Source organism: Vidua chalybeata, chromosome 1 (genome assembly GCF_026979565.1).
Source record: "Vidua chalybeata isolate OUT-0048 chromosome 1, bVidCha1 merged haplotype, whole genome shotgun sequence".
Lineage (NCBI taxonomy): Eukaryota > Metazoa > Chordata > Aves > Passeriformes > Viduidae > Vidua > Vidua chalybeata.
In genome coordinates, this window is record NC_071530.1 from 2,715,946 (window position 1) to 2,742,329 (window position 26,384).

The 26,384-nt window shown below is 48.9% G+C and overlaps 4 protein-coding genes across 7 annotated transcripts in view; 2 read left to right on the forward strand and 2 right to left on the reverse strand.

Annotated features, from left to right (window-relative positions):
• LOC128796984 (obscurin-like) overlaps positions 1-7,095 on the forward strand; it is a 170,825-nt gene extending 163,730 nt beyond the window's left edge. Inside the window, exons 110-116 of the mRNA XM_053959121.1 lie at positions 1,201-1,371; positions 2,627-2,747; positions 3,587-3,826; positions 4,953-5,176; positions 5,649-5,724; positions 6,228-6,377; positions 6,509-7,095. Coding sequence (XP_053815096.1) covers positions 1,201-1,371; positions 2,627-2,747; positions 3,587-3,826; positions 4,953-5,176; positions 5,649-5,724; positions 6,228-6,377; positions 6,509-6,686 — 1,160 coding nt within the window. The 3' untranslated portion in view covers positions 6,687-7,095. The remainder of the gene's footprint in view (positions 1-1,200; positions 1,372-2,626; positions 2,748-3,586; positions 3,827-4,952; positions 5,177-5,648; positions 5,725-6,227; positions 6,378-6,508) is intronic.
• Positions 7,096-9,508: 2,413 nt separating this feature from the next.
• LOC128797005 (7-alpha-hydroxycholest-4-en-3-one 12-alpha-hydroxylase) lies at positions 9,509-12,151 on the reverse strand. Its single transcript, XM_053959174.1, has one exon. The coding sequence runs from the start codon at positions 11,186-11,188 to the stop codon at positions 9,659-9,661; it is 1,530 nt and encodes a 509-aa protein (XP_053815149.1). The 5' UTR covers positions 11,189-12,151; the 3' UTR covers positions 9,509-9,658.
• A 221-nt stretch (positions 12,152-12,372) lies between these two features.
• ACKR2 (atypical chemokine receptor 2) lies at positions 12,373-19,628 on the reverse strand. Of its 2 annotated transcripts, XM_053959195.1 has the most exons (3): positions 16,914-19,628; positions 16,296-16,353; positions 12,373-14,527 (listed from the first exon to the last, which is right to left on the reverse strand). In XM_053959195.1, exons 1-3 carry the CDS (start codon positions 16,935-16,937, stop codon positions 13,410-13,412), a joined length of 1,200 nt encoding a protein of 399 aa, XP_053815170.1. In that variant the 5' UTR covers positions 16,938-19,628; the 3' UTR covers positions 12,373-13,409. The 2 variants fall into 2 exon arrangements, with proteins under 2 accessions (XP_053815170.1, XP_053815160.1); XM_053959185.1 differs by having other exon boundaries at positions 16,296-19,628.
• Positions 19,629-20,231: 603 nt separating this feature from the next.
• HIGD1A (HIG1 hypoxia inducible domain family member 1A) lies at positions 20,232-25,863 on the forward strand. 3 transcript variants are annotated; one of them, XM_053959209.1, is made up of 4 exons: positions 20,232-20,330; positions 22,152-22,259; positions 24,037-24,171; positions 24,949-25,863. In XM_053959209.1, the coding sequence occupies exons 2-4, from the start codon at positions 22,157-22,159 to the stop codon at positions 24,996-24,998; spliced, it is 288 nt and encodes a 95-aa protein (XP_053815184.1). In that variant the 5' UTR covers positions 20,232-20,330; positions 22,152-22,156; the 3' UTR covers positions 24,999-25,863. The 3 variants fall into 3 exon arrangements, with proteins under 3 accessions (XP_053815184.1, XP_053815186.1, XP_053815197.1); XM_053959211.1 differs by lacking the exon at positions 20,232-20,330 and adding an exon at positions 20,375-20,530; XM_053959222.1 differs by lacking the exon at positions 20,232-20,330 and adding an exon at positions 20,597-20,850.
• Positions 25,864-26,384: the final 521 nt, after the last annotated feature.

Genomic DNA, 26,384 nt, shown 5'->3' on the forward strand with positions numbered 1-26,384 from the left:
TCTCCAAACAAACAAGCACACGAACCCTCCCTTCTGGATCAGCATGGGCAGCAGCTTTCTGCCCTTTCCCTCTGGAGCTACTTTGAGTCACTTTCCAACACTACTTTCTTTATTCCTTTTGACACAACTGTAGGAGAGATTTTGGGGAGGACACAAACACAAGTTCTTCCAATTAGGAAGAAAAATGGGGAACAGCATCTACAATTTTCCACTGCGTTCTGTGTATTTGGCAGGAACATGCAAAATCCTGCTCTCCTGAACACAGGAGGATTAAAATAATCAGGAATAAATTCCTTGTTTTATCCATTTTTTTGAAAACGGGCTTTTCTATGCTGCTTCTGCACATATTTTTCTCTATTTCTAAGCTGTATCTGCTCCTTCTTGCACAAACAGCCCCCAGTTCAACCATTACCCTGCAAAATCATTGATACCTTGGGTTTGGGTGGGGAATTGCTGCTTATCCAATGGCTGGAGGCTCTTTGCCAGATTTTATTTGAATGGAAGGATGGGTTTGATCTCAGGCAGTTGCAGGGAGCTGGGTTCAGCCTTGAGCACAGCAGCAAAACAGAGAACAGAACATCATGTGGGAGGAATGCTGATTAAATGTTTACTGGGGATTTTCTCCTTCTTGGCTTAGTACCATGAATAATGAGTCCAGACCGTACCTACAATTCCAGTTCCATGAGAAATCATCTGAGTTTCATAAAAGCTGAGTAAAAACCCCATGTTTCAAACACTGAGTTTGCTGGGATGGTGTTTGTGGATGGTTCTCTCCAGGAATCCTGCACCTCATGGTCTCAACTGGATTCAAGACAGGGACAACAGGAAAAAAAAAAATAGTGATTTATCTTTTGTTTGGAGTTCTTGATGTATGTTTCCAGTAGAGTTTGGTGGCATGAATTAGATAAAGAGAAAAATACAGGAAAATTTCTCTGGAACAATATTGGCACAACTTGGAATTATCAGATATAAACCAGATGATTTTAGAGAAGAATGAGACAGGTAGAGTCCCAAAGTTGGCCATAGTAAGTTGGTTTCTCCACATTTCCAGCACATAAATAAAGCTGGTGGGGGGGAAAAAAAATCAGCAAAAAATCAGCAAAAAAACCACAACAAAACCCCAAATCTCAAAAAGCCTCCAACCAATTGTGACCACGTTAAAATGAGTCCTGATCTCTTTTCTCTCTTCCCTTGGTTAAGATGGGGAGTGGACAACTCTTGCTTCTGACATCACCGACTGCTGCTACTATGCCAGAGATCTCCCCCAGGGCTTCACCTACCACTTCAGGACAGCCTGCACCAGCAAGGCAGGGATGGGCCCCTACAGCGACCCCTCTGCCAAAGTGAAAATCGCTGGGAAGGATCACATGGGTGAGGCCAAACACCAAGAAAACTTTGGGATTTTCCTGCATCAAACCCGCTGCATCCTTGTAGGTGTGGGCCCAGAAGCCAAGAGCAAGAGAATCATGGCCAATTCCACTTGGCTCAGGGTTGTTTTGCATCTAAAATTAAATTATTTTCTAATTATTTTCTGGTTCTGGACACAGGGGAATAGGTATAAACATATTAAAAACCCCAATAAGATAACAACATCATGTAAATACAAACAGTGTGTAAGTATATACAATTTAATAATAAAACAGAAACCTGGGAGCTGTAGATTACCTGTTGAAGGCATAGTTTTGATTTGAGACTATGAGGAAATGGGTCTTGTACAATAAATATTTTACTGGAGGCATTTATCTACTGCTATAGATCTTACACTGGTGAAAACTCTGGACTTGCTTATATCACAGACTAAATCCTAAATTCAGTAGTAAACTTGTCTATTCTGGAGTTTTCCATTGGGAAATATTGTCCTTCCGTGGTGAATTTTCCAGCTGTATTTTGTCTCTGAAGTATAGAAATCTTGATTTACTGATTTTGTCCCCTGATTGACTACTTTGTACTGCACATATGTTTTTAAAATTAAAAGATCCATGGCCCCGCTGCAAACATATCCTCATGGCAAAGGAAATGTCCTTTCTGTAAAGAAACAGAAGGATGCTCTAGCTGGAATTTCCTCCCAATGGAGAGGATTGCTCTGTAAAAATCGGTTCACAGAGATATTTTTAACTCACCCCAAGTCCTCTGCTTTCCTTTTTCTCAGGATTTCTTATCATATCTCAGTGTATTCAGCTTTTCCAAACAGATGCTTTAAAGGGATGCTTTAGTATTTCAGGGAGTGCTTGGACACAACCACACACCAGAACCAGAGCAACAAATTCCAGCTGCTGCTCTGAAATGCCCAACCACTAGGAGTTTCTAATTTCTTGTCAGTTTTTACCATATCCTGAGGATTTGTTGTGAGAGAAAATAAGAAACAGTGGCTAAGATGTTTGATACCACAGCACACAACATAGAATCCATCTCATTCTGTCTGGAGTGGCCATATCAGGGAATTTTGGGCTGGACAGAGCAGAATCTGTTGCATTCCAATAGCACTGGGTGCCACAGCTGGAGCACAGAGTCACCTGGGGAAAGCTCTGCTTGTCATTGTTCACAGATAGCAGGGGAGGCTCAGAGAGGCTCCAGTTTCCACACAGAGCTGTTTTCCCATGTAAACCCTGTCCCTTTCTCCCTGCAGAGCTTCGTGCTGCCACACAGGAGTTCCCATCAGCTGCCCCTGAAGAAGAGAGTGAAATGATCACACCTCCTGAGCCCTTCCCAACCTACCAGACCTACGCCTTCCAAACTGAGATCAAAAGGTAGAGAACCCAGCTGAGTTCTTAATGACCCAGAGGGAAATCCCACACGTGATGGAGCAGCTCTCCTACAAAGAAAGGCTGAGAAAATCGAGGTTGTTCAGCCTGCAGAAGAGAAACTTCAGGGTCACCTAACTGCACCTTCCAGTACCTGAAGGGAGCCTACAAGAAAGATGGAGAGGGACTTTCCATAAGGGGATTTAGGAACAGGACAAGGGGATGGCTTCAAACTGAGAGTAAGTTTAGATTAGATATCAGGAAAAAATTGTTCCCTGTGAGGGTGGGGAGGCCCTGGCACAGGCTGTCCAGAGAAGCTGTGGCTGCCCCATCCCTGGAAGTGCTCAAGGCCAAGTTGTTTTACCACCCTTACTGTAAAAATGACTTCTTCCTCATATCTGGCCTAAATCAACCCTCTTTTAGTTTAATACCATCCCCCCTTGTCCTGTCACAACAGATATGCTGGGCAGGGAGGCAGCCACTTGATTTATCATGAAATGAGCCCAGGGCTAACAAAGTTTCTTGTCCTTGCTGCACCAATCTTTGCAGACACCACTTCAGTCAGGGTGCTGGGATTCAACTTTCTCTGCCTGGAAGAAAGACACTGATTTCTGTTGCCAACAAGGGTGGTTCTCTTGCTCTCTCCTCTCTCTCCAGAGGAGTTAAGTTCTCACTCCCATAATTTCAAGTGACTGTACAGTTTAAAGACACGGGAGGATGTGCAAACTGTGACAGTAGATGCAATAACTCCCCACCAGGCACAGATGAAAAACACAGCATGGGATCCTGGAGGTTTTAAAGAACGGGAGAGGAGTTTAACGTGCCTTTGTGTTCCTTTGCACCAGGGGCCGATTCAGCATCGTCCGGCAGTGCCGGGAGAAGGTGAGCGGCAAGACTTTGGCCGCTAAAATCATCCCGTACTGGCAAGAGGACAAGCAGGCTGTGCTGCTGGAGTACCAGGTGCTGAGGAAGCTCCACCACACTAACATAGCCCAGCTGAAGGGCGCCTATGTCAGCCCCCGGCACTTGGTGCTGATCCAGGAGATGTGTGTGGGGCCAGAGCTGCTCCACTCCTTGGCGTTACGGTAAGAACACGAGGGAAGAGTTTTCCAGTCAGGACTGCCATTGGGAGGAAGATACCTGTTGTTTTCTCCTGACAAACTGGGTCATCCCTCTCCACCTCTTCCAGTGTGCTGTCATTGCACACAGGATTCATAAAGCGTTTGTTCTGCATCTTCTTGTGAGATAAAAAAATTACTTGAGTTCCCTAGAGAGGCACAACTCAGGGCCACCCAGCTGAGATGTTGAAAGCAGTTTACAGTGGTTGATATGAAACTCTATTGATGCCTTGAGAAGGCTGACCTAGAACAGAGGCTGGACAGAGCTAAAGAATAAAGCAGGGATTTATTCAAAGGATCTCCTCCATGGATCCACCTTGGGCAGCACCAGAGCCCAGCCAGGGCTGCAGCCAAGATCAACCAAAATGGTCCCAAAATGCACGAGCGCTCCCGGGGGCTCTCACTGGGATCAGCTCTGCTCCATTTGCACCTTGCAGTTCATTGTCCCATTCCAGCTTTAGCCCAGGCACTCCCATCCTGCTTGTTTTTCTCTCTCCAGCCCACGTTGTTTGTGCTCCTGGGCCTGAGGTTTGGATCATTTGTCCTTGGTGCCCAGCTGGAGCAGGAATTGTTTTGTCTCCCTGCTCTGTGCAGAGAGCTCACCATCCCCTGATGTGAAGCTCAGACCCACACACTAAAGCAGCAGAGAATCTGAAAATATAAAAGCTCAAACCTGAGGCATCACTATCTCCCATAATGTGATACATGAAGGGTTTCCTTACACCAGCACCTCCTAACCCCAACAGCATGGCATGGAGGTTACTGTGGGTGAGGAAGATTCATTGTTGCTCACAGTGGCACAAAAATGGATCTGCTGAAATCCTGTGATTCAAAAAAGAGGGAATTGTGGGCATCAAATCTGCTTTCTCTCTTTCAGCTCTACAACATCCTGTTGTTGCATCTGTAAGCCTGAGTCACAGGATGGACCAGCCTCTCCACACACAGCTGATTTGCTAAACTAGAGTTGTTTCGTCTTAACTCTCAAGGGTCTGATGGGATCAGACACCCAGGGGAGGGTGATAGTGGGTGTAGAAAGGCATTTCTGGGCATGCAGACAGGACACCTGTGTTTTCTATCCCTTTTCTCTCACCAGGACGTCGTACTCAGAGGTGGAGGTCCGAGACTACCTGTGGCAGATCCTCAGTGCCACCGAGTACCTCCATGCACACAACATCCTGCACCTGGACCTCAGGTCTGAGAACATGATCATCACCGAGCCCAACCTGCTGAAACTCCTGGATTTTGGGAATGCACAGTTCTACACACCAGACAAATTTATTACCATGGACAAATGCTCGGACTATGTGGAAACCATGGGTGAGTAGAGCTCAGTCACAGCGACTTGGGGCTCATCTGCAATCTGTGATAACAGAAAGACACAAACACTGGTCAAGGCAGCGGGTGGTCGCAGCAAGAAAAGCCTTCCAGGTGATGCTCTCCAGGGGCAGTGTGAGTTTGTGGGAGCAGTGAGTGGTGACAGCGAGTGTCCCACTGCAGCCCACAGGGGACAGAGCTCACAGCAATGCCACCCTGGCTGGCACCCATGTGCCCATTTATCCAGGGATTAAGCATTGCTGCCGTCTGCCCAGAGGTTCTCATGGTTTCACTGCAGTCAGCATCCATGTGGAAGCTCCTTAAGCAGCTCCCTGTCCTGGGAGCTGACTCTTCTTCCCTCTTGGGAAGGCAGCAAAGCATAAAAGCAAAAAAAAAAAAAAAAAACCCACACTGCCTTTGTGCTGCTCTCAGTGTGTTGGACAGGAGCTTGCCTCACACAAGTTTGCTTTTCCAGCTCCAGAACTGCTGACAGAGCAAGGAGCCCTTCCCCAGACTGATATTTGGTCCATCGGAATCACAGCCTTCATCATGTGAGTCAGCTGATTGCTCCCTGTGCTGTTACTGGTTTTAAAATCACAGTTTCAGAGAGTTAATCTCAGCTGTGCCCCTCCTTTGGCAATGCCATGGAAAGCTGGGGGATGGAGGGGATGGATGGGTAACCTGTGCCAGGGCATCAGTGCCCTCACAGGGAAGAATTTCTTCCCAATATCTAATCTAAAGTTCTTCTCTTTCCATTTAAAACTGTTCATCCTTAGGGGAGGGCTTGCCACTACAAGCCCTTATCCAAAGTCCCCCTCCAGCTCTCTTGGAGCCCCTTTATGTACTGGAATGGGCTCTAAGGTGTCCCTGAAGCCTTCTCCAGGATGAACAATCCCAATTCTCTCAGTTTTTCCCCAAAGGAGAGGTGTCCCATCCCTCTCCTAACCTTGGTGGCCTCCTCTGGACTCGCTCCAACAGCTCCACATCCTCCTCATGCTGGGAGCCCCAGAGCTGGAGACAGCTTCATGTTTTCAATCCTCTTCTCCTGGGGCAGGTTGAGTGCCAACTACCCCATCAGCTCGGATGCACCCTGTGAATTCCTGAGAACAGCCAGGAGGGGAAAACTGAAGCTGACGCGGTGCTACGCGGGTCTCTCCGGGGGAGCAGTGTCCTTCCTCCAGAGCACTCTGTGTGCAAACCCTTGGTAAGAGGCTCTCTGTCCTCCCAGCAGCACAGCTGGGCCACATCCTGGGTATTGCCCCTTCTCTCCATTTGCAAGGAGCCTCCCCGTGCAGCACGGATCCCTTACTGACCCCTCACCTTCGTCTGTCCTAGGGGAAGGCCGTCAGCCTCCGAGTGCCTCCAGAGCCCGTGGCTGCAGGAGACAGGTCTGGACAACAGGCAGCAGGCGCTGGTCACCTTCCCCACCACCAAACTGAGGAATTTCCTCATGGAACGGGAAAAGAAGAGAGGCCTGCTGTGCTCCAAGTACGGCCTCATGATTGCACAGTGACGTGGATGTGGTGACAGGCGGGAATCGCCTCCCTGTGCCCTCCTGCACCGAGTGTTTGGTACCAAAGCCTCCTGCCAAGCTGCTCTCTGCCCGACCCCACTGTGTTTTATCTGTGTGTCCTGCCTGCCACGGGCTGTTTCTGTGTATGTGTGACTCGTGGGGGGAACTGGGACACTGGACAGTGAAGGCAGCAAACCCAACAGTGACCTTGTAACGTGCAGATTTTGTGCCACTAAGAGACTTTGCCACTTTGAAGCTGAGCTGCTCTTCCCTGGGGAGCAGGGACACATCTACCTGGAGATGTGGCAGCAGTGTCCCTGGCAAAGGCTGAGTGTTTTAATTCTTTTTAAAAATCCTGAAATGCCACGTTCCTCTTTGACCTTCCTCTTTGACCCTGCTTACCTCTGCAAAGGATGGTGTTGGCTGTGTCATTGCTTTGTACTCATAACTTCAGTGTTCCTTTGAGTTTCTCTGCAGTGATTGATGTGTCTCTCAATTTTCCATGTGAGCAGCAGTAAGAGGAGGCTTTCTCAGAGCTGTGTCTGGCTGTGTTTAGAGGAATGAGAACAGGAAAACAGTTCCTAATCCATTACAGTTCAACACTAAAAGTGAGGCTATTTATCCAGGGATGCTCTTTCCCAACAAGTTTAATCCATATTGTTCCAAACCTGAAAGATCATGACTCCTTCTCTTGCTGAGCATGCAGAGCAGGAATTGTGACTGAGAGCAGAGCTTTCCCTGTGCTGTGGAGAGCAGGCACCAACTCAATAGATTGTAAAATTTGGAATGCTGAAGTGATATTGTCTTCACTGTGTGCTACAGGAGAGAAACCCAAGGGCTTAGGGCCAGACTCTGTGCTCAGTTCTCTGGGAGGAGAGGAGAGTTACATGAGACAGACACTGCAATGAGGGCTGTCCCCCCAGGAAACCTTTCAAGACTCTGGATCCCATCCAATTTAACTTCCTTCACAAATCCAGTCAGGTTTTTGTTGGCACAGGCTGGTTCTTTGCTCTTGCTGGTCCACTTTGGGATGGAAAGGTCAGTGCCAGGAAAAACCTATCTAAACATAAAAAACATATTTGTAGATGAACTAATTTGGAGCTTTCATGCTCTTCCATATATGAATTACTTTCTTTTTTGCTTCTCACAATTGCATGCATTTGAGCATGTCTGAGCTCTTTTATAGACTCAACACTGTTTGGTTAAATAAACCATTCTGACAAGCAAATAAAGCCAGATTTTTCTGCTGAATCATTGTTATTACTTTTACATCCCTTCCCCAATCCCAATCCACATTTGTGCACCACCACATGTCCCTCACCCCTCAACTCTGACCTGAGCTCTTTGTGATAACCTGTATACACTGTCTACTAACTAGGAACCACTTCCATGCAAGACATCCACATGAAAAATCCTTTTCCTAGAGCTTTGGAAGGAGGACGTCACCTGGTCAGGATGTGATGATGGCTCCAAGCTGCCCAGCTACCCCAAGGCATTCCTGGGCATGGTTTGGAGCTTGCATTGACCAGAATGTGAGAAGGGCTTCAGAGGATTGAACCCATGGATGACAAAAAAAAAATAGGTGAGACCTGTAGATGGAGCATGGAAGGAGTGAAAAGATGCTGGAATTGCTAATGGAAATATCAGCTGCTGCAGTCAAGCCTTACAGGTAGTTTTTGTTTTCCTTGGTCCTGCCACAACTGCTTGATAGTGTTTCTGCCTGAATTTCCACCACCACCATGAGGTCAGGGCTAATGACCAATCTGGCAGGCTGGGATAATTTGGCCTTAACATGCAGTTACAACATCACCCTGCCCTTTGAAGGACAAAGCAGGATCTGGATCTGATGTTTGGACACATGTGAAAATGTTTGAGTTTCATTCCTCAACCACAGATAATCTCCAAAGTTCAAGGTTAGTGTCAGCATTAAAATCAATCCACTGTTCTCCACACAGGGTTTAACTTCTGTAAGGAAGTGGTGAGAGTCCTAATTGTTGAAGGGTAATAAAGCAAAGCAGAGCTCGTAGAGCAAAGTTTTATCCTGCACTGATCCAGCAGATAAAACATACATTTGAGGGCTATAAGATCACAGTGGCTGTAGCCCATAAGGGATTGAGGTTGCTCTCTTTGGAGGCCTCATCAGATACAAGAAGGGAACCATAAACAAGATAAAATTCCCCCAAGGAAATTTTTACATCTCTGGAGAGGATATTTGCTGCTCTCTGACCTTTCAGGGGTTCACCACAAGCTGATGCCATCCTGCCAATGATACTTCATGTGGAAAATAAATTATCAGGTGCAGAGTGTGACCAGACAAGTCTATGGACCAGTCACCTATTTGCACCCAACCAGCCCTTTTCATCCCCTTACATATCAATTTTCCTGGCCAAATGACCTAAATCCCTCCTTTATCCCCCTTTGATTCCTCCCCCAAACACTCTAATCTATAAAGTCCTGTGCAGTCCCAAAATGCTCTTCCCTTACACACCATAGGATGTCTCCCCTGCCTTGACACAATCCCCCTTATCCCAGGTGGTGATAAAGAGATGTTTCTGATGACACATCTCCATGGAAGTCCTGCTGGGACCACGGGGCTGATGCTCTGCTGGAGCAGCCTTAGCAGGAACCTGGGCAAAACCCTTGTTCCTTGGAAGCCCTGAATTTGAGTTCCCACCTGCCAATCTCACCCTGTGCTCCTCCTGGCTTCCAATGGGCTGATGGCCCCTGGGATGGGGCTGGGAGTAGCCTGGCAGGGCACGTTTTGTCTCTCTGTGCAGATTAACCTCTATCCCATAACCAACACAACACGCAGCAGCAGCACGTGAGGAGGAGGTAACAACAAAAGCCATGATAAGCATTGAGCAACCAAGATCATATCGGTGGTGGCACTGCAAGGATCTGATAACCACAGGATCAGACAATTTGTGCCATAGGTGACACCAGAACAAACGACACCAGCAGGACTCCCCAGGTTAAAAGCGTGGCCGGTATCTGAACCGAACGTCGCGGACAGGATGCATGGTCCCGAATCCCCAGCGGCTGGCGTCTATGGCTGGGATCTCCTCCTCCTCACTGACCAGCTCCAGATCAAAGTGACTCAGCATCAAGAACACAAACAATTTCATTTCAGCAGTAGCAAAAAAACGCCCCGGACAGGTGGAAACTCCTGCACCCCAAGGCATGCTGACAAATTTCAGCTTCTTCCCGTTTCTGTAGAAATCTTTCCTGGTGCCGTCTGGGTTTACAAAACGGTTGTACTTAAATTTGTGAGGCTCCTCGTGGATTTCTGGGTTCATCTGCACAGAGATGTGTGGGAACAGAGCCACCCTGTCCCCCCTGCGGAGGGTGAACTCTGTCCCACTGCTTGTCCTCAGGGAGGTGTCCTCGAGGACAGCTCTGACCAGCATTGGGGCTGCCACCAGCCTCAGGGTCTCCTCCAGAGCACTGTCCAGCAGAGGAGTCTGGTTCAGCATGTCCCTAGTGACAGTAACTGGGGGCCTCCCTGCCTTTACTTCCTGCCTACTCTCCCTCAAGACTTTATCCACCTCATCTCTCACAGCCTTCAGAGCCTCTGGATGCTTCAGCAGGTACAAGAGGAGCCAGAAGGCAGTAGGGCCCGTGTTGCCTTGGGATGCCCAGAGGAGCATGAACATGAAACGATCCCGCATGTACTCGGGGACACCGTTTTCTGCCAGAAGTTGCTCTTGATCACTTATCCAGCCACTGATATTGTCCTTCTGCCAGACCTTCTTCACAGACAGCATGTTCCAGAAGTGTCTCTTCAGCCGCTCAGCCTCTCTTTTGTCCTTGGGAGGCAACAGAGCAAAGGCCAGGTGAGGGAAGAGGCGGTCGTACTTCCAAAACTCCTGGAAGAGCTGGTTGGAGTGGAGGCGATCCTGCTCTTCAGCTTTCTCCTTGTTCCCTGCCCCTTGGGGTGGCTCGGTGCCATACAGAGCCAGGTACCCAGCTCTGAAGACGATGTTGTAGCAGTAGTGGAAGAGGTTTTCCTCCTGCCACACTCTCTTCTCTCCTGAGCTCAGGTTGAAAAGCAGCAGCTTCCGAAAGCTCTCCATGGTGGCTTGTGTGAGGACAGTGAGGCCATCCCCCGTCAGGTGCTTTGTGCTTGATGCATGAACTACGCTCTGAGTGGCTTCGGTGGGCTTGTAGCCAAAAACCTGCACGACCAGCTGAGTTGCACTAGTCCTAAAGTCCAGCTTAGATCGCGATTCCTTCACAATGGTGCCAAAGCAGAAGGGATCCATCACAAAGGTGAAGTAATAGCCACCGATCAGCACCGTGAAAACATCCCCGTGTTTGCTCTGCATCCTTTTGAGAAACTCTGAGCTGTCCTTTCTGAATTCCAGCAGATAGCCCAGCCAGGGAATGGTACCTTTGTCCAGGGGCGGCTCATTGGGTCTCTGTCTCCGAAACACACCCAGGACGTAGAGCCCACCAAGCAGTGATGACACCAAGGTACAGAGGAGAATCACCCAGAGCACCATGAGAGCTCTGTGCCCCTCCAGGAGCTGGGACTAGAGGCAGGTTGGGGTGGGAATGTGCATTTTATCCCCAGCCAGCAGCTGGTAGGCAGACGCAGAGCTGACAGCCTCTGTCCTCATTGGCTGTGAGTGTTTGCCCCTGGCAGAGCTCTCCGGAGTGAACTTGTCCCTGGATGAACAGAGATTTTTAAGGTGGAAGGTATGTTGGAATCCTGTTGGAGTATCCATGCTGTATTAGGGGGATGGGTTTTGGCATGAGGCAGATTCCCTTCTCTAGGCTGCATGGAGCTCAGACTTTGTAAGGAAAATGTTCAGAGAATCCCATTCTGTGATTTCTGCCTTTAAGACCAGGCTATAGACACCCACTGAAAAAATGAAACCAAGAGTGGATGTCAGAAATGCTACTGGAAATGAGCACAGGACCGAAGGAAGGGGGTCACAGCTGAGCTGATTTGGTCTCAAAAGCCAAGAAAAGGAAAAGTCTCTGACATTTTGGTGATCTCCACAGCACATGGTGTCCCAGGAGTGCTTTGCCAATGAACAGTGCTACTGCTCTGAGTGCAAAGCAAAGCAGCTGAGCTGCCCCACGAGTCAGGAGAACTTGAGCCACTGCATTTGCTTGGCACCAGAGGAGTCCAGAGTTTCCAGATGCTCCACCAGCCCCTGGCTGGGAGCAGTGCCCATAGGGAGCACAGCACTTCTGCTTTACCCACCTTCCCTTCTGCTTCTCAAACTCCCCTGTTACCTCCCTCCAGATGGGGTTTGGGGACAATGTCAGGGACCCCATATCCCACCTGGCACTGCTCCTCTGGGTGCTGCCACCCTGATCTAGCCAGACTGCCACCACAGCCTGTCCCAGCCGCTGGTGCTTGGACCTCTTCTCATGCAGGATGGAGAGTGACATTAACTCACCTTTGCTCTTCCCTAGAGCATTCCATCATGAGTTTTCCACAGTCCCAAGAGCCTTCCTCTGTCTGGGATCACAATCTTAATCTTTTTAGCTTCCCAGCTGCTGTCCCTTTCCACATTCCCTCCAGTGACCTGACCCAAGGAGTGAAGGCCACATCATAACATCAGCTAAATATTTATTCTGGCTTTGTTTTTTTTAAGGAAAGCTCTCAACCTTACCATTTTGGAAAAATACTGTAGCAATGTTGGGAAGAAAAATAACAGCAGTGATCAACTCAAAGCCCTTCTCAGTCCTGTAATCTTATGTAGTAATAAAATAAATGTGATAAGTGCTTTCTCTTAAATTCATAATTTTATTTGTACAACTCTAGGAAACTTCCAGACTTAGTAGATTTACAGGATGGAAAGGGACCATTTAATGTTCAGGAGCATTTGGGGTGAATAATGCCTTTAAATAAAAGTTAGCAAACTCAGAACCTTGAACTTCAAAGATGCACTGAGTAATAAGGATTGACCATCAGCTCTCTGTGCTCTTCTGTTCAGGCTATGTTCTCATTCTGTTGTGTTTCAAAGCCAGTATTTATGTTACAGGTGGTACCCATGGATCTTTTTTATCTTGTCAAACCAGATCGTGGAAGGCAAATACCTTCACTGTTCTGCTGAGCTCCCTTTTTTCTCTTTCTCACTGTTACTGGTCTGGACTTTGTTCTGCTCAAACTGTCCCAAATCAGCTGATGATCAAACTGATCTCTAACCAAGGCTCTGCCCTTTGGAGAGTCACAGTTCCCTGCTCAGCAGGTCCGAGTGTGGCACTGCTCATCATGACAGAGAACAACTCAGCTTAAAGGTGTCCAGTCCTTCCTGTTGTGTCTCCTGGTAGAAAACAAGATTATCCCAGTTAAATCATCTGGCAGATGGTAAGAGCCAGATCCCTTGGCAGTCTTTCTGGCCTGATGGATGAGCATGGAATTCCATCCATGGAAAGCCCATGCCAGGAAGGAGGAGAATCTCTCCTCAAGTCTTAGTTTGCATTTTTTAAGGCACAACATTGAGAAATCTGATCCTTTATTTGCTACTGCCTCCAGATGAGAACTGGGTTTCTTCTGCTAGTGTAAATACAGGACAATCCTTTCATAATAATTCCACTTGCAACAGAAACAGATCCCACATGTACTTTTCCAATCCCAGTGTGGAAAGTCCTCATCTCAAGGCTGTTGCTAGGATGAACTATCTGGTTACACAGTGCTGTGGGCTCACACCAACTCCATCACGGGCAGGGCAGAGGGCTCACACATAATGTAAATAATGTAAATATTTATGATGCATTTGTGATGCTCAACATTTCTATCTCAGCTGCGTATCTGCTGCAAGATGGGCTCGTCTGGGAGTCCTGGATGGAAAAGAAAGCGCCTCTCCTGAAAATGGCCTGAGGGATCTTCCACAAATATGCCCTGAACCGCTTCTTCACAAAAGCATAGAGCAAGGGGTTGAGACAGCAGTGGACAAAGGACAAGCTCTCTGTGATCTGCAGGGCATAGTCCAGTTTCCTACTGCTTTCACAGCTCCTGATCACACCGACATCCTGCAGGGAATGGAGGATGAGCACAACGTTGTAAGGACACCACAGCACAAAGAAGACTCCCACCAGAGTAAGGACTAAGCAGAGAGCTCTCCTGGAGCCAGGTATCTGTGAGGTGTTGAGCACACACGCGATGCGGGAGTAGCAGAAGGTCATGAAGAAGAAGGGGAAAAGGAATCCCAGGATGTTTTGAATCACCCGAAAGACAACTTTCCATAATAAATGCTCCTGGCCATAATCCTGGGTGCACATGACGGTTTTGTTGTGAATTTGCCTTGTGCTGGTGAAGAGGCCATCAGGAATGGAGAGAGCTATGGAAAGGATCCACATCACCAACAAGACGAGGATGGAATTCTTCCACACCATGGAGCTGTGAGGAGACCAAGTGTGAACTATCTGCAGATACATGTCCAGGCTCATGCAGCTCACAAAGAAGATGCCACTGTAGAAGTTCAGAGTGTACATGGCATTTAAGAATGGGCACAAGATGTCCCAGGTGACCCACTGAGAAATATACAGAGCCCAGAGAGGAAGGGTCAGTAGCAGGAAGAAGTCTGAAACCACCAGGTTCAGCAGATACAGCTCAGTCATCTTCTTCTTCTTCTTGATGTACATGAGGAGGACAGCAAACAGGAGGGCATTCCCAGCCATTCCGACCAGGAAGATCACGGTGTAAAATGATGGCAAGAACACCCTGCTGAAGGACAGCACCTCCTCCTTGGTGCAGAGGCCATAGAGCCCATAATCCTCCTCATCCAGGTACTCGTACGGGTACTCACTCGAATTGGCAGCATCCAGCCACGTGCCTGTGGTTGTTGCTGTCACTCCTGAGGTTGTGTTTGACCAGTGGCTGCCTAAAAGCAAGGGAGAGGGATCAAAGTGTTGTTCCAATTCACACAGGAAGCAAAGAGCACATCACAGAGGGAATGTGAAACACATCTTTGAAACACAGAGATGTTTAGTTCATAGAATCACAGAATGGTTTGGGTTGGAAGGGACCTTCAAGATCGTCTTGCTCCAACACCTGCAATGGGCAGGGACACCTTCCACTATCCCTGATTGCCCCAAGCCCCATCCAACCTGGCCTTGGACACTTCCAGGGATCCAGGGGCAGCCACAGCTTCTCTGGGCATGCTGTGCCAGGGCCTCACAGCAAAAAAATGCCTTCTAATATTTGGTCCAAACCTACAGTCTTTCAACTGAAAGACCCATTCCCCCTTGTCCTGTCACTCCATGCTCCTGTACAAAGCCCCTCTTCCATCTTTCTTGTAGGTTCCATTCAGGTACTGGAATTTCAGGGGTTTAAATTTCTGCCACTGTCTGGTGAGTATTTTGTGTCCTGAACAACTTGGCCTTTGCCTGAGCATGGATATAGCTGTCTACATGTACATATTAAAAAAAAAAAAAAAAATCTGCTTTCCATACTCAGACACATAAAACTTAAAAATGAATGAACATGGTTTCCTCTGATGGAAGTCACTACTTCCTCCTGGCACCACCACAAGCTTTTAGCAAAGTTTCTGCTCCAAATTACAGGAAGTCCACCAGCACAGCTCACTGTGAGCTGCTTATATTCACCTGGGTCACTACTGAGAAAGCAGCATCTCAATTCTTGGTAAAGAACCTGCCACCAGCACCTCTATGTCAGTGGGGCTGTTCCCAGAGGTGAAATGCTGAACATCTCCCTGCTCCTGGGAGGACACTGAGCCCTCTCCATGCCAGCTCTAGGACAACAAGACATGGATTCTGGTAAAAGGCATTAGTGAGTGGAAAATACAGAATTCACAGGATCCCAGAATGGTTTGGGTTGGAAAGGACCTTGAAGAACATCTTGTTCCAACCCTCCTGCCCTGGGCAGGGACACCTTCCATTATCCCAGGCTGCTCAAAGACTCATCCAAGGTGAGGGCATGTAGGCACCAGAATCCAGTCCTGAATTATGGAGAGAGGGAGAGATTCAGCTGGAAGAACACTGCTGGAATCAATTCTGCATGAGACAATGCATGAGACAACCCCTGCAGTGGTCACTCCCTGGAACTGTGGGTGTCATTGCTTAGATGGCTGCAGCCCAGATTTCAGGAAATGGTGAGTGATTGGGAGCCTCCTACTTTTGGGATCTGATTTTCAGGAAAAAAAGCTGTCACTGAGGAGCTCATTTCACACAGTAAGAGATGGGATTTGCCTGATGCTGTTGGCACTTTGAAGGCTAATGAGGAGTTTAATAATTGAGGTTAATCTTCTGGCAGCAAAACAAAAAACAGTTTTGCAAAAAATCCTGTGAACACGCCTTTACCCTTAAAGCACACATTTTTTCAGCCACGGCCAAAGCTACTCATCTTTTCCCTGGGACTCATTTTCCAGGAATCCCAAACAGGCCTGGCTGTGTAGCTCCAGTCTCTCCTTGAGGATCTGTTTCTCCCTGCAGAGATCTGCAGCCACTCAGAAATGAGAACATGAAGCTGTTGGTCCCTGGCTATGCTGTGCATCCCAACGAGGACATATCCCATGGTGGATCTGCAGGGTTTAGGCTCCCTCCCCACAAACACCCAGGGAAAGAGGTGCCCCTCCACCCCACAGGCACAGAGTGGGTGTGCAGCTGTAAAGGGTGAAGTTCTGGATGTACCTGCTGTGGTCCCATGACTGAAATTGCTTAAATACCCATTCCAGGCAGTTCCAGGCAGCTGAAAAGAAAAGAAAAAATGGGTTTGAGTGCACTGAAATGTTTTCATTTCAGCACTTTGGCAAGTGCTGCAGAGCACTTCAGACAGAGCAGTGGGAGAGCAGGGATCTGCCATGGGAAAGTGCCACAAAAAGACTTGTCTGGGAATGAGCTTTTCAAAATTTCTTTTCTGTGTCGTATTTTGGAGGAAATTCACCCTCAGCTGTGACTGCAGGCCCTCGAGAGGAAACCAAAGCTGATCACAGCAACACCCGAGACTCATAAACACCTTACCCCCCACACCCCCCTCTGCCCACACCAGGACAAACCATTCCCAAAATTTGCATTTGGGGTCTCTTCCAGCCCACTGAGATGCCTTTTCTCCCTCTGCCAGATCCCTCTCCCTCCATATCAGCCCAGCACTGGCATCCACATCCCCATCCCGTACCCCAGAGTGGAAGGGAGGGCTGAGCTCAGGAATTAATCCCAGCCCCAAGCTGGCTACCTTTCAAAAACAAAAGAGAGCCTTGCCAGGTTTCTTGTGTGGCCTGTCTACAAGCAAGAAGCAGAAAAAGCACTTACAGGAGTTTCTTCTCCTCTTTCCATTCTGCCAGACGCTCGAACCAGACTTTTAGGAAGTTCTTCCTTTTGTGTAAGAGGACAGTCAGGAAATGTGAGCTCAGCATAACCTCCCTGGTTTTGTTTTGTTTTTCCTGCTTTTCATCATTCCCTGGCAGCCCTGGAAGAATGATCTCCACCCTGTGTTTGAACACAACATCTACATCACCTCCCAGGGCTGAGCCCCTGCTGCAAAAATCCATGTGTTTTCCAGGAAATCTGATGCTGCAGGATCCTCAACCCCTGCTGGAGCAGAAATGGCCTCTGCCAAAGATGTTTCTGATGAAGTGGTTTATTGCAGGAGTTTTTGGGCATCAGCATGGGTTAGTGGTCACACTCCTCATTTCCTCATCTCACCATCAAACAGGGCCATGGGAACACCCTGGCTGTGCCAAGGCTTCCCCTGTGCCAATCCTGGTGCATTTTACACACCCCAAACCCCCCTGGTAAAAACAGGAGAGCAGAGCAGCAGTGACGGCCACAGCTCCACATCCACAGAGATTCACAGAGGATTCACAGAGAGAAATGTGTTATTTTTACCCATTTCCATGTTTGCCACCATCAGCTGCTGCTGCATTTAAAATATACCCTGAAATAAATATATATTATTATTATATATTATATTATATATTATTAGTAGTAGTATTAGTATTATTATGTGTGTGCAACACACACATTAGCAGAGAGCAAGAAGCCACTCGTAGACCTGAGACACTGGACACACACACAAAGAAGCTGCAGGTGACAGAGGTTTCATTAGGCCAGCAATTAAAACGAAATAAGTTTTTGTTTTTAATTGAGTTTCTGCCCTGAAGCAGAGAATTAAACGTGCCTCTGAGAGTCGCTGGAGAAAGTGGCCCTCACTGTAATTTATTACAAGATTTTAACTCAATTTCAGGGCTGGTAATTGCATCGATTTTTTGTTTCCTTTCAGACTGCAGGGCCCTAATGGCTTTGGCAATTAAGGTAACGAGATTAGGGGTAATGGGCAGCACATTTGGAGAGATGCAGCGCTTGTCTGAGCCACTTTATTTTGTGCTGCCCAAAATGCCACATGTCGGTGGCAGAATGATCCTGCAGGTGCAGCAGCTCTGCCTTCCCCCAGCTCGGAGATGAGGAGGTACAAACACCACACAGGAGCACTGGGCTTAGGGACAAAAGGGTTTATCTTTGCTGGTTTTCTATGACAAGCTGTTCTCAGATTTAGGAGAAGCTTTTTTTGGATCTTTGGGATCCCAGTGGATTCTTCTTCCTCTTCCAGAATAGGGTTTAAGTCAGGAGCAATTTCTAGGCTGTCTTTGGGCATCAAAATCCTGGCATAGAGTGGGGGTAAAACAATGTCTGCTTGAAAGCTGAAATATGGGAAAACATTGTCAATGACATAATTCAGCAGCAAGAAAATCAGACTGAAGCAAAGCCAGAGAAGCTGTAGCTGTCCCATTGCTGGAAGTGCTCCAAGCTGGATGGGGCTTGGAGCAACCTGATCTGGTGGAAGATGTCCCTGCCCATGGCAGGGGGTGGAACGGGATGAACTTTCAACCCAAACCATTCCATTATTCTGACATCAGGTGGAAGCTCTTCAGCAAAGGACTAAGTAAGAGCCCAAATTTCACAGAATCTCAGAAGGGTTTGGGCTGGAAGGGACTTTAAAGACCATCTCATCTAATAGGGAAGATGTGTGCTGATGTTTTTACAAGCAATTCCATGGGTGAGGGAATGGTTGTGAACAGCTTTGAAATGGGGCTTAATTTCTCAATATTATAAACTTCAAGTAGCAAATTTGTTACAGAGCCCAGGCAGTTTGACTCCTGAAACAGCCAAATGGGGCCGCATGAGCCTGAGTTCCTAAACTTTGGGGGTAAATAACGTGTTCAAGGGGGGATGTGAGGCAGGCAGGTCGGGAAGGCTGCACCTTCCCGGTACCTGGGCCAGCAGGGGAAGGAAGAGGGCAACGAGCGGCCGGGAGTTTGGGATAAAGGGAGGCGGCGCCCTCCGAAACCTCGAGAGAGAAAACCCCGCGGGGATGTGCCCCAGTGGCCCCGCTCCCTTCACCCGAATAAAGCTGCAGGACTCCTCTGTCTCCTTTATGGACACTGGCTTTTCCCAGCGGGATTTGCTGTACAATCCCATCCCCTGCCATGGACTGGGACACCTTCCCTGGGCAGGGACATCTTCCACCATCCCAGGCTGCTCCAAGCCCCATCCAACCCAGCCTTGGGCACTGCCAGGGATCCAGGGGCAGCCACAGCTTCTCTGGGCACCCTGTGCCAGGGCCTCACCAACTCCCAGGGAACAATTCCTTCCCAATATCTAATCTGAAGCTCTTCCTTTTTTCTTTAAAACTGCTCGCCCTTGTCCTGTCACTCCGCGGTGCTGCCAACAGTCGGTCTCCACCTGACTCCACGTCACAGTGTGACAACACGGGAAGTTTTTGAAGCGAGAAGCAGATAAGCTGCTGCAGAAGCCACCAGCAGCCGTTTTTCCGCCCTGCAGACGATGTCGGAGCCGCTGTTTCGCTGTTTTGGGGCTAACCCAGACTCCGAGCCTCCGCCCGGCCCCCGGTACCGCGAACGCGCACGGCGGCACTGAGGAAGGGCCCGTGCACTGAGGCAGGAGCCGGCACTGAGGCAGGGCAACACTGAGGCACGGGCCGGCACTGAGGCAGGGGCCGGCACTGAGGCAGGGCAACACTGAGGCACGGCCGGCACTGAGGCAGGACCGGTACTCAGGCAGGGCGGCACTGAGGCACAGCCGGCACTGAGGCAGGACCGGTACTCAGGCAGGGCCAGTGCACTGAGGCACAGCCGGCACTGAGGCAGGACCGGTACTCAGGCAGGGCGGCACTGAGGCACAGCCGGCACTGAGGCAGGACCGGTACTCAGGCAGGGCCAGTGCACTGAGGCACAGCCGGCACTGAGGCAGGGCCGGTACTCAGGCAGGGCGGCACTGAGGCAGGGCCGGTACTCAGGCAGGGCGGCACTGAGGCACAGCCGGCACTGAGGCAGGGCCGGTACTCAGGCAGGACGGCACTGAGGCACAGCCGGCACTGAGGCAGGGCCGGTACTCAGGCAGGACGGCACTGAGGCACAGCCGGCACTGGGGCAGGGCTGGGCCCCGCAGCGCCCCCTGCCGCCCGCCTCGCGCCACCGCCTCCCCGCCGCAATGCGGAGCGCCGCGCGCTGACGTCACGATCGCCCCGCCCCCGCGCCCGTATAAGGAAGCGGTGGTCGCGGCCACGCTCCGGATTGGCTGTCGGCGAGCGCGCGGGCGCGGGGCACGCCGGGAGTTGTGGTCCCGGCGGAGGGGCGGGGCGGAAGCCGCCAATAAGAGGCAAGGGCGGGGCCGGGCGCAGCAGACGCCGGCCGGTATCGGAGCAGCGCGGTGAGAGCCGGGTCTGGGGCGGGCGGGACCCGCGGCACAGCCGGGGACACAGCCCGAGACACAGCCCGAGCCCTGCAGGGCGGTGCGGGTGCCTGGGGCTGGAGCGAGGAAGGGCTCCCGTGTCGGGGGAAGTGACTGGGGCAGGAGTGGAGCAGAGGCCCCACTGGGGACCTGGGGCAGAAGGCCGGAGCGCGGTGAAGGTGCCTGGGGCCGAGTCTCCATGAGGGGTGCGGCGGCCTGGGGCTGGAGTGGGGAAGGATTCTCACGTGGAGCTGGGCAGGCGGAAGGCAGCCTGGGGGTACCCCGGGCCTTCCCCCTGCCGGGAGGGATGCTGGGACCTGTCACCTTCCCACCCATGGTCCTCCCTCACTGTCCCCCACGGCTGGCACCGGTCACACCGGTGCCCTGACCTCCCTGTTCGGTGTCGGCAAGGTCAGAGCATCCGGGCCGTGTGTTTCACCCAGTTTCTTCTGCCCTGTGCCCATCTTGGTCTGAGCTGAAGGTCACAGAAACTTCCGTGGTGGGTGAATTGTTTCACTTTTAATATAATTGTCTTGTGTAAATCTCATCTCTGGCTGTCTCCTCCTCTGCTGAGTGATGGAGAGCTCTTGTTCCCTTCTCTGAATGAGTCAGGCTAAAATTATAGCTTACATTTGGCAAATAAGAGTGGTTGTAGCAGGCGCAGAGAGACCAAATCCTTTGGCCTTGCAGAGGAAATGGTTTGAGAACCAGTCAATCTGCTCACATGGGTGTGCACAAAATGCTGCATAACCACGGAGCATGGCCACTTTTGAAATGTCTCTTGTGCCTAAGGTTACTAGCACCTGCTTAATGAAATTCTTTTGGTTTATTCTGAGAGCTGGGAGCCTTTCTATGTGCCCCTGAGCTGTGTTTTGCTGTTGGTGGCAAAGCTGAGCAATAGCAGTAGAGATTTTTCTAGCAGGGCCCTCTGTGGTGTCACTGGCAGAAATTGTCACTGACTGAATGGAGTACTGAGGAGGGAACAGGTCTTGGTGTAATCCATGCAATTCCCAACACAAAAAGCTGGGAAGTTCTGCAGGATGGTCTCACTTTGGTGATGATGGTTCTGTGAGTGGAACCCTTCTCAAGCTGTTGCTGCTTTTTATTTTCCTTGGGGGAAGGTGAGAAATCACCTGTGGATGACTTCTCCTCCTGATGCGATCCCACAGGAGTCTGCACCCATTGAGGGCTTCAAGACTTGCTCAACTGCTCCTCGGTGGTGGCTGTTTCCCATCCCTGTGTTCTCCATCAGGAATTCGGAGTTCTGTTGATGTGGGATAGGCTGTAGTGACTGAGGAGCTGCCAGGCAGGGCTGACCTTGTGCAGCAGCTCGTGCTTCCCAACCCAGCTGCTGTGGCTGCTGCTCTTGGCCGGGAATGAGGGGGGAGAAGTGAACTTTGCTGAGGTCAGAACGGCCATAAAGGACCAGCCTGCGAAAGCCAAGCGGAGTGGTGAGGCATGGAATTCCTAAAAGGAAAGGCAGGCAGTGACCAAAGCTTTCTGTGGCTGCCTGTGAGCATGGAGGTGATCACTGGGATCTCTAATGGTGTGAAAACAGATGGCAAAAATCTGTTGCTCTCCTACTTTTTTTTTTTGGTTTTGTTTTGTTCTTACCTCTCCTGGTAAGCACAGTCCTGCTTCCCAAGGCTTCACTTGAATCTAACCATCTGTCCATGGTGCCTGTTCTTATATCTCTTATATCTCACTACCTGGATATTTGTGACAAGGGATTTTCTCTTCCTAAAGATTCTCTTTATTTGGGGTTTCCAAAACCTGAAGGGAGGTTCTTTGTCTTCACAGCCATAATGTCACCCAGCCAGGAATCTGTTTACCCTGACTATGAGACTGAGACCAGCCAGACCTCAAAGCTGATCAAAAAATTTAAGGAGACGCCGTTTGTACCCATTGGTGAGTTCAAAAATGGAGAAATGTGTTTGCACAATCAATGTGGGAAACACCATCACTGTTCACCTTTTTTCTGTAAACAGGAAATTACTTACAAATTACCTCCCATAATAGTTGTCCTAAAAGAAAGAGGGGAATTAATGAGGTCTGTTACCTTAAATAAGAAACTCAAAACCTACAAGTATAAGAAAAAAACCCAAACCAACAAACTCTGAAAGGCTTTTTAGGTGAGGCTAGAAAACATGTGAAGGTGATGCTGTCAAGTGGTTAGGGAGTGTGTTGTGCAGCTGTTCTGGAGCACAGTTCCTGGGAATTAAGTCACTACAAAGTGACTTAAAAGCTATCAAAATACAAGCTAGAAGGATTTAAATTACAGCCTGTCTGGTAAATGTTTCAGCCCTCTGCTGCTATCGCTTAGTTTAAAATACATTTTTTTAGTAATTTTTGTTACCCCAACTTGAGGAAGTTGTTAAAGTTCTCAGCCTCTCTGTTGAGACTCCCAAAAAGCTTCTGAGGAGAGCAGGGATCAGCTTTTGTGTGACACAAGACACGTTTTGATTTCCAGCCACCTTAAATGGAGAGCAGCGGGGTCACTCGGGGTGAACTGTTCTAGCATTTGCCAGCAGATTTCCGTCACTGCTTCCGTGGTCACTGCACTTTGTCCCCACCTTGCTGGGCTGTACCATGACTCCAGGAGTTCCAGTTCCCTGAAGCAGATTGGCAGAACTCACTTTTGACCTGTGTCAGAGCTGGGCTGATGGCCCTAAAACTCTTAATTGGTATTTAATGAGAGTGAATTAAGTGTTTACAGCTTTCTGGTGGCACTGGTAATGCTCCGGTTCAGGGAAGACAAACTGCCTGTGCTCTGCTCAGTAAAATATACACAGCACTTAAAACTTGGCATGCACCTATGAACTGTGCAAATAATCCTAAAACTGCAATGAAATAGATGGAATTGGAAATTTTGTGCATTTCTGCTGTGTATTCTATGAAAGCATCAGTGTTGGAGCTGTCAAAGCTGGGGCTGTTTGTTCTGCTGAAGGACTATCAGTGAATTCTGGCCCTGGGAAAGAGACCTGGTGGAGCCTCCCTCCTCCCAGCTTGGGGACAATAACATGTGACTTGTCCTGGCCTGGTGGCACCTGGCCAAATGTGACAACACCCAAAATAGCAACAGCAGCAGGCCAGTGGATACATCAGGGAACATCCACACACTGAGAGTCTGAGCATCAGCTGGGTGGGGGTCCTGGCTGTGAGTGCCCATGCAGGAAAGGAGGTGTGAGGAGCCCTGGTTCTGTATGAAAAATATCCAGGGAATTCTGACCCCTCGAGCTGCTCCTTTGGCATTTTAATGCTGGTGGAAATCTCTTGCTCTTCACTACACTGATGTGTGCTTTGAATGAGGTGGCACTGGAGTGAAACCAGGGCTAGGATTTACCACTACACAAAACCAGTGATTAGACCAAAACAGGCTTATTTTAGGATGAGAACGAATGGCCTCAAGTTGTGCCAGGGGAGGTGTAGACTAGATATTAGGAAAAATTTATTCAAGGAAAGGGCTGCCCAGGGCAGTGGTGGAATCACCATCCACATAGGGATTGAAAACCTGTATAGATGTGACACGGTTTAGCCTTGGCACTTGTGGGGGGAATGGTTGGACTCGATGATCTTAAGGGTCTTTTCCAACCTAAACAGCTCAGTGGTTCACAGGCTGTTTTGTTTAGGTGGGTCCCCGGTGCTCTGGATCTCCACTCAGAGGGATGCTCTCCTTGCCTTGCAGGGATGGCTGGCTTCACCGCCGTGGTTGCCTACGGGCTGTACAAGCTGAAGCACAGAGGTGACATGAAACTGTCCCTTCACCTGATCCACATGCGCGTGGCAGCCCAGGGCTTCGCCGTGGGAGCGCTGACGTGTGGTACGTATGGAACGGGAGCTGTCCTTGGCAGTGGCAAACCATGGAGAGCCTCCTGGATCTCTCCAGTGGATAACAGAGCTGGCACGGCTGGGTGGAAGCATCCAGAACGTTTATTCCAGGATCTCTGTGCTCCTTACTGGTGCTCAGACAGCCTTTCTGGAGTAATCTGATTTTATGTACTTAAGTATTTAATTTCAGAGCAGCAGTTTTGATTATGTCTAGATGTGGAATGTGAGGTTCTGCATCTCTGCCTCTTTCAGGCCAAAAAAAGAAAGCATTCATCTGACATTAATATTTTCCCTTGTAAATATGTTGCTGTTTCTGCATTTAATGCATTGGAAGATTGACAGTGTGTGTAGACCATGGTATTATGTATTTTTTTATATCTATTTATATGTATATATATATTTTTTCAGGACTGGACTTGTGTCTCTAATCTGTATTGTGCCCCTGATCTGTATGTCCCAGGTCTCATCTATGCATAAATGTACATCCCATAATCACTGTTTGTCCCTACTGCATTCCCAGCAGGAACAACAGAAAAGCTTGACTTTGGCCACAGAATCAACTAGAATTAGCTCAGGATCTGCATTTTCATAAATAGTATATTTTCATACCTGGTTTCTCTGTATAGGAAGAATTTTGTAGTGTGTATTAAAAAAATGCAGCTGAGGAGGAAGGGAAATTCTGTCTTGCTGAGAACTGTTCAGATTTTGAAACCCATTATTTCTAATTTAATGCAGTTCTTTAATTGTGCTTTTTATTTCTGTCTTGCAGGGGTGCTGTATTCCATGTTCCAGGAGTATGTGTTGAAGCCCAAGGAATAGTGGGAAGCTGTCTGAAATCCCTGTCCTGGCGGTGGCCTGTGTACTGCAGCTCCAAACCTCCTATTGAGGGCTTCTTGAGGAAAACAAATAATACATGGCATTAGAGAATTGTTCTATTTTGTGTATGGTACACTGTGCTGAACCTGGCAGCCTCAGAATGTGACCTGGGGGAGCGGGTATGGGGGTCTGGGTCTCTCTGATTGACACCACCACATCCCAGTTTTTAGGGGATATCGTGGAGTGCAATCCCTCGATCTTCTCCTTCAACTCAGCCCTAAAACTGGTGACTTCTTTTGCTGTTGTTGCCCAAAACCACGATGTCTGAACTGGCTTCTGTCAGGGAACGTCAGGAGCACCTTGCTGTCATTTTCTATCCTCTGCCTCTAAATTTGTAATTTAGAAGCTTCCAGTAGCACTAAATGACTTCTAAAATATTGAGAGCTATATAAACATCTATATTTTTTATTTAAAGCATGAGATAAGTATGTTGCAGCTATTTAAATGTTATATTTATTCATTGTTAACGAAGACACAGGCTCCCTATTTTTGCTATATCAGACTCTTGGATTATGGTATTTTGTAACTTTATTTAGGGTGTTCTTCTGAGTAACATCTAAATGTAACATTTAAAATACAGATTGTGAAAACTAAACTTCAATTTGGTGGTTTAATGCTTTTAAAGTGTACGATCTAGCTGATTTCTGCAGTACTGTTCCCCACAGAAAATTTTAAAACATTTAAATCTGAAAAGTCCCCCCATCACCTTTGAGGTATTAGAATCCTTGTCTGTCAGTTATTTTACACTCAATCTCCTTGTACTTCCAGCAGCAGTCACGAAAATAAAAGCCAATTTTTTAAAAAAGCACATATTTTCCTGTCAGCTGACATTCCATGGTGACAGTCTCAGATGTTAACGCATACAAGGTACAAACTGCACCTACCTCTCTGTAACCTGTTGTACAGAGCAGGGGGAGATTAAACACGAATAAAAGTGAGCAGTTGGAGGTAATAATTGTTCGCCTCTGGATTTGTTGGCGGAGGGCTCCCAAACCGCAGCAGAGGGATGGCGTGAGCTCAATAAATTACCTGAGGAGGGTGCAGCGCTCCTGGAAAGGGAATTCCCAACCGGTGCTCTCCTTGAGTCCCAGCCGGTATCACCTTTAGCTGCTCCCACACAGATGGGAGGAGGGTTGCCGACGCCTTTCCCGAAGGGGGGAGAAGGAGCCGGTCCCGTGGGGCCGAGGGGCCGGGATCGCTGCGGGAATGGCGACAGGGAACGGGCTGTGAGGGGGGAGCGGGCTGTGAGGGGGGAGCCATCATGGCGGCTGCGCTGAGGGGAAGGGCGCGCGCGCGCTCCCGTTGCCATGGGCACCGCATCGGGCCCGC